The sequence below is a fragment of the Gracilinanus agilis genome, chromosome 6, assembly GCF_016433145.1.
Source record: "Gracilinanus agilis isolate LMUSP501 chromosome 6, AgileGrace, whole genome shotgun sequence".
Lineage (NCBI taxonomy): Eukaryota > Metazoa > Chordata > Mammalia > Didelphimorphia > Didelphidae > Gracilinanus > Gracilinanus agilis.
The window spans coordinates 21,934,246-21,954,200 of record NC_058135.1 but is presented as its reverse complement, the minus strand read 5'-3'; the positions used below and the strand labels follow the sequence as shown (position 1 = coordinate 21,954,200).

General features: G+C 36.1%; 1 protein-coding gene across 1 annotated transcript in view; it reads right to left on the bottom strand.

Annotated features, from left to right (window-relative positions):
- The window catches only part of GRID2 (glutamate ionotropic receptor delta type subunit 2), a 1,498,284-nt gene that overhangs the window by 307,732 nt on the left and 1,170,597 nt on the right, over positions 1–19,955 (bottom strand). The window contains exon 12 of the mRNA XM_044681588.1: positions 18,393–18,531. Within this exon, the coding sequence (XP_044537523.1) occupies positions 18,393–18,531 (139 nt within the window). The remainder of the gene's footprint in view (positions 1–18,392; positions 18,532–19,955) is intronic.

Below are 19,955 nucleotides of genomic sequence, written 5' to 3'. Positions count from 1 at the left end.
TTTATCATGGGTTCATCCTATGAAAGATATTAATAATTCAGAGAATGTATTAGACCAGATAACTTTGGAGGCTCTTTTATTTGCCTACTGGATACAATGCTCAACTTGGAATCAGGAATACCTGGGCACAAATATTATTCTACTTCTAGCTGTTTAACCCTAGGCACATAATTTAACTGTTTTGGGCTTCAGTTTTCTCATGTCCAAAATAGGAAAAATAACGTCACAGAATTGTTTTTAAGATTAGATAAGTTAATATACATTGAGTTCATTGCAAATTTTAAACATTCCACAAATTGAGACTTCTGGGTTAAGATGGCTGCAGAGTAGAAGCAGGAAGCTTTACTCTCCTCACTACCAACCAACAGTATACCTCCAAAGGACAAAAAAAAAAACAAATCCAGATGAAAGAAGGAACACCACAATAGGGCGCAGTATCAAAGGTAAGTGGGATTGGGGCACTTCCATGCTATAAGGGGGGGGGGAATAGCTCCCATCAAAATGCAAGCTGATCAACCCTCCCCCACCCCACCCACAGTACCAGAGTCAGAGGCTGTGCACCAGAGTTAGAGTGAGCCGGGGCTCAAAATCTAGCTCCTTGGAAGCTAACTAGGACCAGTAGGAGCTTGCCACTAAGAGAAGTAAGACTTGAGACCCCAGGAGGCTGGAGAGCTCACACCTTGGGCTCAAGAGTGGGGCTGAGAGAGACAGCGGACAGTGGAAACAGTGGAGACAGCTCAGTTTACTGAGACTTGGGAAAACCTCAGGTGGAAGAGCAAGCATGGGCCAATTTCCAGGCTTGGGCAACTGACTAGGACGAAGGGGGCTTGTCCCTGAAAACAGCTAGAGAAGAGACCCTAGGAGGCTGGGGAGCACAGATCTTGGGTGCAGAAGTGAGGCTGAGAAGGGCAGCAGATAGCAGAGGCTTAGCAGACAATGGAAGCCAGGAGACTCACAAAGTAGCCTCAGGCAAAAACTGTTCCTTAGCTCCAGCTAAGAAAGCATAATGATGCCAAGCAAGGCCCAAGAAATAACCACCAAAAAGCTCTAACCCTTGATAACTTCTGCTCAGAAAAAAACCAGAAAAGAGAGGACAAACAATTAAAGATATCCAAACCTTCCCAAAAATATGAAAATTGGTCACAAGCTCTTGAAGAGTTCAAATATGAGAAAGATGGAAGAGATCTAGCAAGAAAATAACAGTTTAAAAGGCAGAATTTCGCAACTGGAAATTGAGGTTCAGAAATCAAATGAAATGATAAGCAAATTGAAGACCAGAAATGACCAGCTAGAAGCCATGAAGAGCCAGATAGACCAGATTGAAAAGGAAAACCAAGAGATTATAGCCATGAACCAGTCTTTAAAGGCTAGAATTGGGCAAGTAGAAGCCAATGATGTCCCAAGACAGGAAGAATTAATAAAACAAAGTCAAAAGACTGACAAAATAGAAGGAAACATGAAATATCTTAATGAGAAGATAATAGATCAAGAAAACAGGTCTAGAAGAGACAACTTGAAGAAGAGACAAATTGAAGACAATTCATCTTCCAGAAAAATCAGAGACAAATAGAAATCTAGATATCATACTACTAGAAATTATCCAACAAAACTGCCCAGATGTCCTTGAACAAGAGGGCAAAATAGATAGATCACTCTCTACACTAAATCCTCAGAAGACAACCCCCAGGAATGTAATAGCCAAATTTAAAAGCTTCCAAGTTAAGGAAAAAATATTACAAGAGGCCAGAAAGAGACAATTCAGATATCAAGGAACACCAATCAGGATTACACAGGATCTGGCAGCCTCCACACTATAAGATCACAAGTCTTGGAACATGATATTCAGAAAGGCAAGAGAATTGGATCTACAACCAAGGATCACCTACCCATCAAAAGTGACTATATACTTCCAGGGGAAAGTATGGGCATTCAACAAGATAGAAGACTTCCAAGTATTTGCACAGCAAAGACCAGGACTAAATGGAAAGTTTGATATCCAACCACAAAAACCAAGAGAAACATGAAAAGCTAAATAAGAAACAGAGGGGAAAGAAAGAGAACTCTTATCTTTAAATTGCCTTCTTCAAGGGCTTCAATAAGATAAAATTCTTTGTATTCCTATATGGAGAAATATTGTATTCACTATTATAGTAATTAGAAGAATAAGGAGAGATTGGAGTACTAAATGGTCTAAGATGATATGGGGGGGGGAGTGTGTGTGGGAATAGAAGATGGCATCAAGAGTAACTTGAAGGAATAAGAAAAATAGGATAATCTATACCACACAAAGAGGGCATGGGAAAAGGGAAGGGATGAATACTATTATAAGAAGGAGAAGAAGAGAATGTTAATAGGAAATACTTAAATGTTACTCTCAGCAGAATTAATCCTGAGAGGAAAGAGTAGCTAGATCCATTGGGTTATCAAATTCTATCTAACCCTATGGATAAAGTCAGAAGGGAAAAATCAAGGGGGACAGTGGGATGGGGAGTTCATAAAGGGAGGGGAAGAGAAGGGGCAGGGAATTCATTAGGCCTTGAAAAAATAAAAGGGAAAGGGAGGGGGTGGAAAGGGTAGTAAACTAAGGGAGGGGACAAGGGGGACTGATTTTAAAATAAACCACTGGTTTAAAAGGAAATAGCATAAGAAGAAGGGGTAGAACTAGGAGAGGATACCAAAATGTTACAGAATACACAGCTGATAATTATAACCCTAAATGTGAATGGGATGAACTCCTTCATAAAACAGAAGCAAACAGCAGAGTGGATTAGAAAACAAAATCCTACCATACGTTGTCTACAAGAAACATACCTTAGGTAGGTGGACATACACAGGGTTAAAGTCAATGGCTGGAGCAAAATCTTTTAGGCTTCAACTGAGAAAAAGAAGGCAGGCCAGCAATCATGATTTTTGATAAAGCCAAAGTAAAAACAGATCTGATTAAAAGAGATAGGGAAGGTAATTACATCCTGGTAAAAGGTGGTATAGATAATGAGGAAATAACAGTACTCCACATGTATGCACCAAATGGTATAGCATCCAGATTTCTAAAGGAGAAACTGGCAGAGCTCAAGGAAGAAATAGGTAGTAAAACTATACTAGTGAGAGACCTGAACCTTCCTCTATCATATCTAGAGAAGTCAAACCAAAAAATAAATAAGAAAGAGATAAGAAAGGTGAATGGAATTCTAGAAAAATTAGATTTCATAGATTTATGGAGAAAAATGAATAGAGATGAAAAGGAATGCACCTTCTTTTTAGCTGCACATGGTACATTCACAAAGACTGACCATGTACTGGGGCATAGAAACATGACAAACAAATGCAAAAGAGCAGAAATAATAAATGTAACCTTTTCAGATCATAATGCAATAAAAATAATAATCAATAAGGGCATATGGACAGGCAAATAAAAAACTAATTGGAAATTAAATAATATGATTCTCCAAAATCAGATAAAAAACAAATCATAGAAACAATTAATAATTTCATTGAAGAGAATGACAATGATGAGATATCCTACCAAAATCTGTGGGATGCAGCTAAAGCAATTCTCAGGGGGAAATTTACATCATTGAGTGCATATAATAACAAATTAGAGAAGGCAAAGATCAATGAACTGGGCATGCAAAACAAAAAACTAGAAAGGGAACAAATTAAAAATCCCCAGTTAAAAACTAAATAAGAGATTATAAAAATTAAAGGAGAATTCAATAAAATTGAAAGTAAAAGAACTATTGAGTTAATAAATAAAACTAGAAGCTAGTACTTTGAAAAAATAAATAAAACTGAGAAAGTACTGGTCAATCTAATTAAAAAAAGGAAAGAAGAAAACCAAATTATCAGTATCAAAGATGAAAAGGGAGACCTCACCTCTAATGAAGAGTAAATCAAGGCAATCATTAAAAACTATTTTGCCCAATTATATGGTAATAAATATAGCAACCTAGGTGATATGGATGAATATTTACAAAAAATATAAATTGCCTAGATTAACAGCAGAAGAAATAGAATACTTAAATAATCCCATATCAGAAAAAGAAATTGAATAAGCCATCAAAGGACTCCCAAAGAAAAAATCCCCAGGACTAGATGGATTCACAAATGATTTCTACCAAACCTTTAAAAAACAACTAATTCCAATACTATACAAACTATTTGACACAATAAGCAAAGAAGTTCTATCAAACTCCTTGTACAAATATGGTAATGATCCCAAAGCCAGGTAGATCAAAAACAGAGAAAGAAAACTACAGACCAATCTCCCTAATGAATGTAGATGCAAAAATCTTAAACAGAATACTAGCAAAAAGACTTCAGCAAGTGATTATGAGGGTTATTCATTTTGATCAGGTGGGATTTATACCAGGAATGCAAGGATGGTTCAACATTAGGAAAACCATTCACATAATTGACCATATCAACAAGCAAAGTGACAAAAACCACATGATTATCTCAATAAATGCTGAAAAAGCCTTTGACAAAATACAACACCCATTCCTACTGAAAACACTAGAAAGTTTAGGAATTGAAGGGCCTTTCCTAAAAATAATAAATGGTATATATCTAAAACCACCAACAAGCATCATCTGCAATGGGGATAAATTAGAAGCATTCCCAATAAGATCAGGAGTGAAACAAGGATGCCCATTGTCACCTCTATTATTTAACATTGTACTAGAAACACTAGCAGTTGCAATTAGAGAAGAAAAAGAAATTGAAGGTATTAAAATAGACAATGAGGAGACCAAGCTATCACTCTTTGCAGATGATATGATGGTCTACTTAAAAAATTCTAGAGAATCAACTAAAAAGCTAATAGAAATAATCAACAACTTTAGCAAAGTTGATGGAAACAAAATAAGCACACCTAAATCATCAGAATTTCTATATATCTCCAACACATTGCAGCAGGAAGAGTTAGAAGAGAAATTCCATTTAAAATCACCCTAGACAATATAAAATACTTAGGAATCTATATGCCAAGACAAACATAGGAATTATACAAACACAACTAAGAAGCTCTTTCCACACAAATAAAACTAGATCTAAACAATTGAAAAAATATTGAGTACTCATTGGTAGGATGAGCTAACATAATAAAAATGACCATCCTACCCAAATTAATTTATGCATTTAGTGCTATACCTATCAAACTACCAAAAAAACTTTTTTACTGAGTTAGAAAAAAACTATAACAAAATTCATTTGGAAGAACAAATGACCAAGAATATCAAGGGAAATAATGAAAAAAAAGATAGATGAAGGAAGGTGGCCTAGCAGTACCAAATCTTAAACTCTACTATAAAGTGGTAGTCATCAAAACAAAATGGTCCTGGGAAAGAGACAGAAGGGAGGATCAGTGGAATAGATTAGGGGTAAGCTACCTCAGAAAGACAGTCTATGATAAACCCAAAGAACTCAGCTTTTGGGACAAAAGCCCACTATTTGACAAAAACTGTTGGGAAAATTGGAAAACAATATAGAAAATATTGGGTGTAGATCAACATCTTGCACCCTATACCAAGATAAACTCAGAATGGGTGAATGACTTGAATATAAAGAAGGAAATTGTAAGTAAATTAGGTGAACACAGAATAGTATACTTGTCAGTTCTATGGGAAAGGAAAGATTTTAAAACCAAGCAAGAGTTAGAAAAAATCACAAAATGTAAAATAAATGATTTTGACTACATTAAAATAAAAAGTTTTTGTACAGACAAAAACCAATGCTACCAAAATTAGAAGGGAGGCACCAAATTGAGGGGAAATCTTTATAACAAAAAACTCAGACAAAGGTCTAATTACTCAAATATTAGAAGGACCTAAGTCAATTGTACAAAAAATCAAGCCATCCCCTAATTGATAAATGGGCAAGGGACATGAATAGGCAATTTTCAGGTAAATAAATCAAAACTATCAATAAGCACATGAGAAAGTGTTCTAAATCTCTAATAGAGAAATGCAAATCAAAACAACTCTGAGGTACCACCTCACACCTAGCAGATTGGCTAAAATGAGAGAAGGGAGAAGGTGAGCGTAATGAATGTTGGAGGGGATGTGGAAAATTTGGGATATTAATGCATTGCTGGTGGAGTTGTGAACTGATCCAACCATTCTGGATGGTAATTTGGTACTATGCTCAAAGGGCTTTAAAAGACTATCTGTCTTTTGATCCAGCCATAGCACTGCTTGGATTATACCCCAAAGAGATAATAAGGAAAAAGACATGTACAAAAATATTTATAACCATGCTCTTTGTGGTGGTAAAAAATTGGAAAATGAGAGAATGTCCTTCGATTGGGGAATGGCTGACAAATTGTGGTATCTGTTGGTGATGGAATACTATTGTGCTAAGAGGAATAATCAACTGGAGGAATTCCATGTGAACTGGAATGACCTCCAGGAACTAATGCAGATCCAGGAGAACATTGTACACAAAGACAGATACATTGTGCTACAATTAAACATAATGGACTTCTTCTCTACTAGCAGCAATGCAAGGATCCAGAGCAAGGCTGAGGGACTTGTGAGAAAGAAAAATAGCCACATCCAGATGAAGAACTGTGGGAGGAAAAACACAGAAGAAAAACAACTGCTTGGTCACATGGGCTGATGGGAATATTATTGGGGATGTAGACACTAAACAATAACTCTAGTCTAACTATCAATAATATGGAATTAGGTCTTGATTAATGATATATGTAAAACCTAGTGGAATTGTGTGTTGACTAAGGACAGTTAGGGGAGTTTGGGGGAGGGGGAAAGAGCATGAAATATGTAACTATGGGAAAATATTCAAAATAAAAATTTAAAAATAAATTTAAAAAATTCCACAAATTACTTGTTCTGGTAAATGATAGTAACTTTACATTATATTTTCTGTATGCCTTTTGTTGATCAGTCACGTCTGATTTTTCATGACCCTGTATTTTGATGTTATTCAGTCATTTCAGTTGTGTTTGAATCTTTTTAAACCTGTTTAGATTTGTCTTGGCATGTCCTTCTCCAGATAATTTTATAGTAGAGAGAATTGAAACAAACAGTTAAGTGACTTGTCTAGGGTCATACAGTTTGTAAATGTCTGAGGATGGATTTGAACCCAGATCTTCTCAACTCCAGGCTAGTCCTCTATCCACTCCATTGCCTAGTTGTTCCTCTGAAGAACAATGAAAATAGAACAATGAAAGGAACTCTGGATTTGGAATCAAAAGACTTGTGTTTGAATTCTAGTTCTTAATTACTACCTGTATAAACACTGAGTAAGTCAACTAAGCTCTGTTGACTTTAATTTCCTCTTCTGCAAAATAAAGAAGTCAGACTTGGCAATTTCTTAGTTCCCTTCCAGCTCAAAATTCTATAATCTTATCAACTCAAAGTATCAATCACATCATCATATTTTTTCATACAAATTACTTTATAACATGTAATAGAAGTTGCTAGAAGTTTTCAGCATTAAAGTAAATGCCTATTTTTGTTATCTGAGAGAAGTCATATTTTCTTATACATAGGTAGGATGTACAAGTTTTAATAAAGATATTAAGGAAAGGCTAAAGAGAAATAAATCAATAAACCATAAATATCATAAATCAATGAGGCAGTTTCCAGGAAAACCTTTTCTAGTAATACCTATCCTTTTCTGGAAAACATTGGTCAGAATAAATTTCTGTGAGGAATACTTATGTATTTTAATTTCATTTCCCAACAAATTCATTGTTATATACATCTTAGATATTGGGGAATAAGCATTTAGATAATATGTTCCATAATCTAGGTATTACTATGCTACATACTTAAAGAATATTTATTTGATCTTTACAACAGCCTTGCAAGGTAGGTGCTATTATTATCTCTGTAGCTGAAGAAACTGGAATAAACATAGATTAAGTGGATTTCCTGAGATCACATAGCCAATAAGTGCCTGGACCAGATTTGAACTCATATCTTCAAGAAATCCAGGTCTAGTACTTCATCTGTTGAGCTACATAGTTTTTTTTTTTAAAACACCTTTTCAAAACTATGTATCTATGAATTTCTCCAATCAACATTTCTAGAAAATTTCATTGAAGTTGTCATATACTGCCAAATGGGCCACCTACCATATTTTACAATGAGTAAGTTCAAAGTAATATCATATGCACATAATACTTACCTGTATTTAGGTTTTGCTCATAGTCACTGTCTTTTAGGTAAAGAAATACCTTTGCTATATTCTACAAATATATCCCATTCTACTAGCAACTCTGTTTTTAGTAACTTGTTTTTAGATCAAAAAGCATAAATTCTTTGGGAAAAAGCAGCCAATATAGACAGCACAGTAGAGTACGCCTTCCCTCATCCTGTATTCCCCAAACAGCTTGGCTCTCTTCCAACCAATTCTACCAGACAAGGCTTAAAATATAGGGGCTAGAATAAGCGTGTATTGTGTACTTGTGTGTGGGAATGAAAAATAAATCAATTTAAAAATTAAATAGCTAAGGTGAAAGAACTCAGCTGAACTCTCCCAACATTCCCCTTCAAACAACTTTAAAATAATGCCTCAAAATTATTTCTGTAATAACAGAGGCAACAAAAGGTTGGGGTAACGCTACTTAGGAGTTTGGCAGGAAAGGTCTGTGACATGGGGGTACGGGCTAACCCAGCTTTATAGAAACTGATATCAGCAGCAGGCTGCTGCAACAGTGCCAGCAGCAATTTTTAGGAGCTCTCAGGCCAGAAAAGGCAGAGAGGTCAGAAAAACTGGTGAGAAAAAGATTACAGGGGTCCATTTGTTGGCACTGGTTGGAGGAACTATTGCATTGCCCATATTTAGTTCTGAATCATATGTCTAGGGTCAAGTAGAGCAATAGTAGTGATGGTTACAGGGAAGTAGGGGTTCTGGTCTCAATTTTAAGGTAGTAAGGGGTTCTAGTGCTTGAGACTGCAAGAATGCAAGAAAAAAGGGACCTGGTCACAGTCCCAAAGATAACAGGAGCACTAGCACTTGGGGCTGCAGGGGAACAAGGTCTCTCCCTGGTAAAGATCAGAAGATAGGCCAGAAAAATACTCACCACTTGTATTCTTGGATCAATCTACTAAAGAAAACTCCTTGAAAACCAGAATTGGCTATGTGGAAGAAGATGTAAAAAATTTAAATTAAGAGAAGAACCCCTTAAAAAAGCTGAATTGGCCACATGGGGAAAAGTGTACAAAAATTCAATGAAGAAAAGGAGTTTCTAAAAAGAGTAGAGTTGGCCAAATGGAAAAGGACGTACAATAACTCACTGAAGAACATTTCTAAAAAATCATTATTAGGCAAATGGAAGCTAATGACTATAACACGTCAAGAAGCAATCAAAGAAAATCAAATACTGAAAAAATAGGAGAAAATGTGAAATATCTCATTGGAAAACAACATAAAATAAATTCAGGAGAGACAATTAAAGAATTATTAAACTACTTGAAAACCATTATAAAAAAATCCTAGACATCAAGAAATTATCAAGGAAAATTTCCTAATATTCTACAACCAGAGGATAAAAGAGAATTTGAAAGAATCCATTAATGTCTTTCTGAAAGAGAATCCAAAATGAAAATACCCAGGAATATTATAGCCAAATTCCAGGGCTCCTAGGACAAGGAGCAAATACTTTGAGAAGCTAGAAAGAAATAATTCATATATTCTATGTATGGATAGTCAGGATAATATGAGATTTAGCATCCTCTATTTTAAAGAAGTAAAGGGCTTAGGAAATGTTCTGGAGGGCAAAAGAGCTAGGATTACAACTAAGAATAACCAACCAAGCAAAACTGAGTATAATCTTTCAGGGGGAAATGGATATTTGATGAAATAAGGAAAATTCAAATATTCCTCATAAAAAGACCAGAACTGAATAGATAATTTATGACTTTCAATTACAATACTCAAAAGAAGCTTAAAAAGGTAAACATGAAAGAGAAATCATAAGGGATTCTTATCCCTTAATGAACTTAAAATATTTATATTTCTATATGGGAAGATGATTTTTATAACTCCTAAAACCTTTGTAATTATTATTGCAAATAAGAGTATATAGGCATGGGTATGAGTTGAATATGTTGGGATGATATCTAAAATAGAAAAAATTAATGAGTGAGAAAGAAGAATATACTTCAAAAAAGGAAAAATGAAAGATAGAATGGGGCAATTATCTCAAATGAAAGAGGCATAAAGGAAGGGAAATAGTGGGTATAGGAGTAATGCTTGAACTTTAATCTCATCAGAATTGACTCAAAGAGAGAACGACATACACATTCAGTTTGGTATAGAAATCTATTTTTTTTACCTAAGTGAGAAATAGGAGAAGTAGGAAGCAAGAGAACAGGGGGGAAGTGATAGAAGGGAAGGTAGATTAAATGTGGGAGGTAGTCTTCAAAGTCCAGTGGCAAGAGAGTTATCAGGATTCCCTAGAATGCAGTGGATGACCTTTGTATCTTTAATATATGAGATGGTTTTACTGGGTTTTGGCCACTGCACATGCTACAGCTTCTTGGAATCACAAGTGGGAGTGGAAGGCACACATCAAAGATGACAGAACAGTCCTGAAAAAGGCTCAGCAAGCTCTAACACCAGAGATCCTAGTCCTCCCTGTACACCTAGAGGAAGAAAGATTGGGTATAGTTTTGTCTAGAAACTATATATTCCTAATTTTCCTATAGTTTCCTTTTCAAATCCTTTTAGCTTGCATTTGAAAGAGACAAGGGAAGTCTGGGAGTGGACATAAGAATAGAATGCATTCTAGGACTGGGGGTGAGTGAGAGAAAATGCCTGAGGTTGAGAGATAGATTATTTTGTTTAGGAAACAATAAGGAGACTGATGTCACTGGATGGAAGAGTACATGGTGCTGGTTGAGCAGCTAGTGTAGCCTGAAGTACTTGAAAATGGTGGTGCCCTTGACAGTAAGAAGGAAATTTGGAAGTGGGGAGGCAGATAGCATCTGAGTGATAAGAGAAGAGGAGAGTGGGAGAAAAAGGGAACTCTTGTGACAACTCTAACCTTCAAATTTTTCAGCAAAAATATTAAACAAGGTTCTTAGCTGAGACAGTGCCATCAGAAATAATATGGAAGAAAGAATACATTTGGAATAGCCATGGTGGACCATGGAATAGTGAGGTGATTAGGGAGGGGTAGAAGTTTTGTCTAGTAGCAGTTAAGGTTTAGTTGATATTATGTAACATAAATTTTTGGAGGACCCATTTGGATGGGTAAAATGACTTTTTTCTCTCTTTATTCAGAAGCATGCATTTAGAAAAAAAGATAGCAGATGGAGGAAGTTATCTAAGGTTAAGGTTTAACAGGAAACAGTTGGTTATATAATGAAGGGGTAAGATACTCAAGAGAAGAAGACATGCAGAGATGGGGAAAGGAGGAGAATGTGTCCAGTTAGGGGTGATAGTTTGGCAAAGAACTGAGTGGTCAAAGGATTGAAAACCACAATATAAATGAAGACCAGTGTTTGATACAGAAAGGCATCAGAGAGAGCTGTAGAGTCAATAGATTATGATTAGATAACAGAGCATTGGGGCCCTTTTTTCCCCCCTTTCTTAAGTACTTTTGGTGGTTCTCTTGAATTCTGTACTTGGGCATCAAATTTTTGTTTAAGTCCAGTCTTTTCTTTAGGAATGCCTGGAAATCTTCCATTTTATTAAATGACCATACTTTCCCCTGCAAGAATATAGCCACTTTTGCTGGGTAATTGATTCTCGGTTGTAGACTCAGTTCCCTTGCTTTCCAGAATATTATATTCCATGCCTTCTGGTCTTCAGTGTAGATACAGCCAAGTCCTATGTAATCCTGACTGTGACTCCATGATATCTGAATTGTTTCTTTTCAGCAGCTGATAATAGCTTTTCCTTGGTTTGGAAGTTCCTTAACTTGGCTATAACATTCCTGGGCATTGTCAGTTGGGGATTTAATGCAGGAGGTGAACTGTGGATTCTTTCAATCTCTACTTTACCCTCTTGTTCAAGAATATCAGGGCAGTTTTCTTGGATAATTTCCTGTACAATAATGTCCACGCTTTTTCTTTGGTCATAATTTTCCCATAGTCTAATAATTCTTAAATTGTCTCTCTTGTATCTATTTTCCATGTCTGTTGTTTTATCAATGAAGTATTTCATATTTTCATCAATTTTTTCATTCTTTTGATTTTGTTTTATACATTTTTGCTGCCTTGTGAAGCCATTGGCTTCTAATTGTTTAATTCTAATTTTTAAAGACTGAATTTCCTCTCTGATATTTTGAACCTCCTTTTCCTTTTGATCTATTTTTCTTTGTAGGTCATTGTTTTTATTTTTTGCCTTCTTTGCCTCATTTTCAAGCTTATTAATTTTGGCTATGACATTATTTTTTTTTAGTTCATGTGCCTCTGTTTTCAGATGATTTATTTTGCTTTTTACATTCTTTTCCCAGTTGTCTTCAACTTCTCTTAATTGTTTTTTGAACTGTGTTTTGAGTTCTTCCAGAGATCAGGTACAATTTGCTGGAGTTGCTGAGTTTTCTCTTGGTGTTCCTTGGTCCTCCTCTGTTCCATTTGTTCTTTGTTCGTTACCTGAATATGTTGTCAATTGTAATTTCTTTTTTCTTTTTCTGTTGTTTATTTATATTTTTTCCTTCATTCCCCGCCTTATTGGTTGTATTCTTGTTCCTCTGTTCATTTGCTGGATCCATCAGTTTGAGCTTTTCAGCCCTGAAGGGGCTTCTTCTCTGCTCAGCTGATTAACTGGATTAGGCTGATGGAGCTGACTAGTTGTATTAATGTGCCCTGGGGCCACATCTTTCCCAGCTGCCAGCAGAGGCTGAAGGTGAAGGTGAAGGTGTGGAGACTGAAGGTAGTTGTTCTCCTCTCTATTCCTTTCTGCCAGCCACCTCCCTGTCAGTTGCCACATCAGAGTCCTGAGCTTCCTGTGTTGGTACCAAGGTATTCTGTTGCAGTTGAAGCCTTTGCTCTGGGATCCCAGTCAGCTAGCTTCCTCCCACAGGTCTCAGTGTAGTAGGTGGGGTAGAAGTATTAGATTTTTCCCTTATACCTGAGAATTCAGTTTTATCTGCATATCTTTCAGGTTGGATTGAGTAGGAGAGACCTGTGGCTCTGTCCTGCTGCCAAACCTTGCTCTCAGTCCACTGCACTCTTGCTCCTCTGGTTTTCTGCCAGCTCTGTGAGACTGAGTCCTTCTTCACTCTGAAGGCTTCTTCTCTGCACTATTGACAAACTGGATAAAATCAGTTGAGCTGATCTGCAGAGGTGAATGTGCCTTGAGATAAAAATTTCCAGAAGCAGAAGTCCAAGAAGGAGTGTGGTAGCTGAAGGCCACAATCAGCATGCCCTGTTCTCTGCTTCTGTCCTCCAGCTGCCTCCTTGCCAGCTGTGGTCAGAGACCTGAACTTCATGTAGTTGTAGTAGCAAAGCACTCCAACCAGGTTGGATTCCTAGCCTTGAGATCCCACTGACTGCCTGAGTCCCAGCACAGTAGGTGGTAGGGACCTTCCTTCTTTCTTTTCCTTAAACTGGAGAATACAATCTTATCTGTGTATCTTTTAAGTTGAATTGAGCAAGAGGGTCCCTCAACTCTGTCTTCCTGTTGGATTGGGTTTTCTGTCCCCCTTGAAGTGCCTTGTTTTTTTTTTTAAACCCTTGTACTTCGGTGTATTGTCTCATAGGTGGAAGATTGGTAAGAGTGGGCAATGGGGGTCAAGTGACTTGCCCAGGGTCACACAGCTGGGAAGTGGCTGAGGCCGGGTTTGAACCTAGGACCTCCTGTCTCTAGGCCTGACTCTCACTCCATTGAGCTACCCAGCTGCCCCAAGTACCTTGTTTTTGATTGGTGTGGAAGAGTTTTCACAGAGGAATCAACTTTTGCTGCTTCTAAGCTGCCATCCTGACTTTGCCCCAACTTTGGAGTTCTTAAACATGGAGGTTTTTGTGGAGTTTTGTGAAACATTGTGGATGTTGGAAAGATCAAGCATATGACCACCTTTTGTATGGCTTGACTGGGATAGAGAAGTAGGTCATAGGAAATGACTAGAATAATGAGCTGGTTGGCTAAGGATCATCATCGTGTAGTTTTAAGTTCCTTAGTACAAAGGCAAAAGTTGGGGAGGAGAGAAAGATTGTAAGTCAGATACTGAACTCTTTGAGAAAAGAAGGGAAATATCTCAGAGGCTTGTATAGAGCTGCTACCAGGATTTTCACGGGTCTGTAGATGTGAATACTATGGACCTCAAAACAAGAGAAGTTACTGATTGTGAGAGGTAGGGAAACCTATATGTGGAAATGAGAGCAAAGAATATTCCATCTCCCCTAGGGAATAAAGGAGAATGAGTGAAAATGCAACTGTTACTGCACTTAGTGGTCAGGGAGGCTGGGTCATCAGTGGGGACTTGGGGTGAGTGAGAGTCAGAATATAGATGGAATTGGAAAGGAAAAGATTTAAGATGAAAGCAAGTTTACTGCCTTTGGAGTAGGCATTACAGAGAGCACAGTAGAAGAGGTCGTAGGGAAATGGACAGGTTGATCTTTAGAGACTATCTCTTCCAGTTATTAGACTTCTGATGTAATTATGCCATTTATTTACTCATTTGCTTGCTCTTGATAGAAAGGGATGGATTTTAATTCACTAACATGTTGGCAACAACCAGACATGAGCCTGAACATTTCCTTAGGCTAACCTCAAATGTTAGAATAAAGAGAGGTAGTACGGATTGATATAAAAATGCTGATTTTGAAGTAAGGAAAACCCAAATGCATGCCCTAGAATCACAGGATTTGAAAAGAGTCTCAGTAGCCTTCTAAGTTCAACTTCTATTTGAAAGAAATCTCCACTACAGTGTACCTCACTTAGTGATGTCTGAGGTTTTCTATGCTCAAAATGTACTAAAAAACCCTTTAGTACTTCTCATGCCAGGTAATTTCATTTTTGAACAATATTGTTAAGAAGTCCTACTCTTGACATAGCTGCTCTGTGACCTGTGCCAGTCACTCAACCACTCAGTGCCCCAGTTGCTGATAAGCATCAATAAGAGGATCATCTGTTCATATAGCTAAAAGGGATCTCAAAGGTCATTTATTCCAAACTTCCTCATTTTATAGATGAGAAAACTCTGACCCTGGAAGGAAAGATAACTTACCCAATATCACTCAGATTGTAAGCATCAGAGGTAGTTTTTAAATCCCCGACTCCAAGGTTAGAACTTTTTCTACCATATCATGACACCTCAGTGAAATCATATGTCTGGGCAAAAGTAAATCAATTCTATTTAAGAAATCAGTGCAAAACAAAATTAAAAGCCTTTCACAAAGTTTTTGTAATTAAACACAGTATAGCAGTGACTTGTAATCTGCTAGAATATAGACTCAGGATCATTTACATATATAAGGTGCTCAAAGAAGAATAATTCTTAGTCTAAAGCAATTAATGCATATGATTGCTCTAATGTGATCTTTATTTAGATAATGATTACTTTAAATATTAACTGAAAATTTTTTGGCCCACTTTTTTGAAGCTGTCTATGAGTTATACTATAGCAAAAGGAATTCTGCCAGCATCTACCTTGGTGGAGCTCCATTTCAGCAATACCCCCTCCAGGCTGGCAGCCACTAGGGAAAAGGCTGCTCCATTTCACATGCATTAGAAAACAACTAGCCACATGCTGTCTTTTACTGAGAGTGAGAAAGCAAAATTGCCATGAGGGACTTGGAGTAACTTTATTTTTCTGTCAGGAACTGATCAGGGTATTGGAAACACTTCCAGTTGTGTCAATATGTCATGTGATTTCATTATGGAGAAGAATACAATATTTTGAGCTGTTGCCTCATGAAGGGAAATGGAAATTAAATTCATGTTTTTCTTTTTTTTTTGTTCTCTACCCCCCATTCTATGGTAGAACACTACCATGATGAGGGTGGAAAAGAACTTTTGAGCTTTTGTTATTGAAAAAATGACAAATGGAGAATTAGACTCTACTGATTTTGAGCACAGAGTATAATTCTGTAACAATTATTCAAATCCTTACAAAGAAACAGATTTGACTTCTACTTCTAAACCATGAAGAATTTCTGCCAATCAACTTGCCAAAGAAGGCCATTTTTCTCTCCCTAGCTGACACATCCCATTTTTATATTCTTTGCCATTTCTACTCTGTAGAAGTTATTCTGGGAATGGGATATAGTAGGTACTAATATGTCAACTTCACAGAAAATGCTAGCTAGAAAGAATAGGCACTGTCACATCCTTCTAATATAAGAGAGGAGTGTCCTAAATAGGTTAAAGCGATTAAGACATGTGTCTCTAGTTTCATTTTGAGAAAAAATTTATAAAACAAGTTGGAATTTGAAACTCTCAAGGCTATTTCCTGAAAGTATTTTTGGCAATGATATTTTGAAACAGCTGAAATATAAACTTTTGTTTGTTTAATAGAGGAACAGGGATTTCCCACCATATCCAACCCCACTCTTATTCTGATATAATTTTCATTTGCCAAATCAGTCTGTACATAAGACTAGAGAAAATGGCATTTTATCACAACCCCTGGTGACTTGTAAAAATGTCAGTGGCACAGAAAGGACATAGGGAAGAAAAAAGTAAGTTTGAGAGATCCAAAAGATGGAAAATACTTTCTGAATCAGAATCCTAATCTTTCTACTGCTGTATGTTCTTTATTTTAAATTAACCTAGTGTGAGATATTCAGAATGAGATAGGAATATGAGCCTATCCTAATCTATCAAACTGGAATTAAATAAATGTCTATTGAATTGAATTGAATAAAAAATACTTTAGAGTAAGTTGCTTGTTTAAAGGAGTCAGGATATCTAACTGCTTTTCTGGAACAAAAGATTATTACTTGGGGTCAGAAGATAGAACTCTCATTCCTTCTTACTATTTCCTTTATTTTTATCTTGTTAGATTCCCTCCCTAGCAAATGCCAATAGAGGTACTAAAATATGTTACTAATATGCCATTTTCTTTCAAGGTTTCAGGAATATACACATACATACATTTCTTTATTGTGGTATGGAAGTTGATTTCAACATGGCATGAATCATCAGGGGATTTTGATATGGATCACTTAATATTGCTGTTTTAAATTCATGGCACGGAGGAAAATGAGGGACCACATTATTCAGTACTATTACTACTAGCTTATAAAATACTTAATATATGCTCTGATTTGAAGATGAGTAATTAGCATAGTATTCTTTTACAAATAATAACCCACCAAATAATATATGTTCCTATACTGGTTTCAATTTGCAATTGGAGGCAATTGGAGATAGTGAGAAACATTCCAATCCCTTTAGAGATAGCTTATTTTGCATTTTTTTGTAATAATTTACAACAAATGAATAGCTTAGTGTTTACTTGCTGATCTTTACAATGTTTTTTAAAAAAGGAAATATGTTTTTCTGCCAAAGTAACTTAATTCCCTAATGGGTTCAAAATATTTTAATATTGAGCTACAGTAGTAATTAGTGGCATAGTATTGGGCTTCTGTGAAAACAATGATATTCAGTGAGGGAGCACAATGGGAGTAGGATACAAGATTCTCCAAAAATTTCCTCTTGATATTTAGTTTGAGATGGATATGACCTAAGTAAAGCACCAAACTTGGTGCTTTTTCTATGGCCTTTTAAAACATCATTTTCTATTCTAGTCCTCATTGGCATGCTCTTTGTGGTGAAATTGGAATAAAAGATGTTCTCCTTAAGCAAAGTTACTTTTTAAATAATCTGACTCCTATTTGATACTGTTGGCTGTCGATATCTCAGGAATCAAACTGTCTAGGGAACATTCAAATTCCTCCTTCAAAATAGTCTAACATACATTTTACAAATGAATTAGGCACAGCAATTTCTGTTTTTTTATAAAAACTTTGTTCTTGAAATACTTAAATGTTTAAATTATTAAGACCATAATAAAAATATTTGAAATATAGTTTTAAAAAGGATAAAATCTTTAATCTGATCTAAAATATCATGCCCAACATCTTTCTTTTCATGGAAATTTATATTCACAGGCACCATCTAGCTCTCTCCTTTTCCAAATTTCTACAAACATGGCATACCCATATCTTCCAGCCTATTTCTAGTAGCTAGAGTGTTGGATGCAGAGTCCATAAGATCTGAATTCAAATTTGACCTCAGGCAGTTATTAACTGTGCCTTTCTGGGCAATACTCTTAACCTCTCACTCAGCCTCAATTTTCTCATCTGTAAAATGGAGATAATAGCTTCTGCCCCTCAGTATTGTTTTAAAGATCAAATGAGAAATTCAATGTACTTTGCAAACCTTAGCATGCTATATACCTACTCCTTATTGTCTTTCTTCATCATCATCATTGTCATCATCTTGATAAAGCACCATTTGTGTCTACTTACTGGATGGAGCTTTCAATCCGTGTGATGGTGAGGAAAGCTGCAAGGTTAGCTGTGTATGATGAGATGACAATCAATGCAAACAGCCACCATGCTCCCATCATCATCCGAGTGGCCAGGGTTGTGTAAGGGACTTCACCACCTGTTGGGCAGAAGAAGAAAATTTAGCATGTTAATCCACTGAAAAAAAGCAATACATACTGATGTAATTCTTAAAGTACCCACAGCACCCTAAGAATACCATTTCCAGTGATGCCTGCATCATTGATGCCATATAGAGATCAAAGTTAGATATTAGAGAACACACAAATTTGGATCATTTACTGTCTTTATTGGCTTGATTCTGCCCTTTCATAAAAAGGTGCCCGTTAAGATGAAACTTTTTAGTTGGCCAATAGTAGTATATTGCAGTGATTATTTCCCTCTCAGTGATTTAAAAATATTGCCATAACTTTGGCTAAGAAGCTAAAAAATAAGGAAAAATACAAAAAATATTCATAGCTGCATTCTTTGTGGTGGTAAAAAACTGGAAAATGAGGTCATGCCCTTCAATTGGGGAATGGCTGAACAAACTGTAGTATATGCTGGTGATGGGATACTATTGTGCTAAAAAGGAATAATAAACTGGAGGAATTCCATGTGAACTGGAAAGACCTCCAGGAATTGATGCAAAGTGAAAGGAGCAGATCCAGGAGAACATTATACACAGAGGTACAATGGAATGTAATGGACTTCTTTACTAGCAGCAATCCAGGACAATTCTTAGGGACTTATGAGAAAGAGCACTATCCACATACAGAGAAAGAACTGTGGGAGTAGAAACATAGAAGAAAAACATAGGATTGATCACATAGTTTGATGGGTGTATGATTGGGGATGTAGATTCTAAATGATCATTCTATTACAAATATTAATAATATAGAAATAGGTTTTGATCAATGATGCATGTAAAACCCAGAGGAATTGCTCTTTGTCTATGGTAGAGGGGAGGGAGGAAAGGAGGGAAAGAACATGTAACCATGGAAAAGTATTCTAAATTAATCAAATAAATAAATTTAAAAAAAGAAAAAACTAAGGAATGATAGTTCCCTATAAAAGATGAAATCAAATACAGAAATTTTCTCATTAAAAAAAAGAAGCTAAAAATATTCTCTCCTTTTTAGAAATATTCTGATTAGGAACTAAATGGTTCTAATGATTTAGGAATTCATAACATATATTTTTATATGTCCTCTTGCCCAAGGTAAATGTAGTTAAAAGGGCTTGATTTCACATAATTTGTTGGCAAGAAAAAGTTAAGAATAGTCAATCTGCCTAGATTAACAGCAGAAGAAATAGAATACCTAAAAAAATCCTATATCAGAAAAAGAAATTGAACAAGCCATCAAAGAACTCCCTAAGAAAAAATCGCCAGGGCCTGATGGATTCACAAGTGAATTCTATCAGACATTCAAAGAGCAACTAATCCCAATACTATACAAATTATTTGATATGATAAGCAAAGAAGGAGTCCTACCAAATTCCTTTTATGACACAAATATGGTACTGATTCCAAAGCCAGGGAGA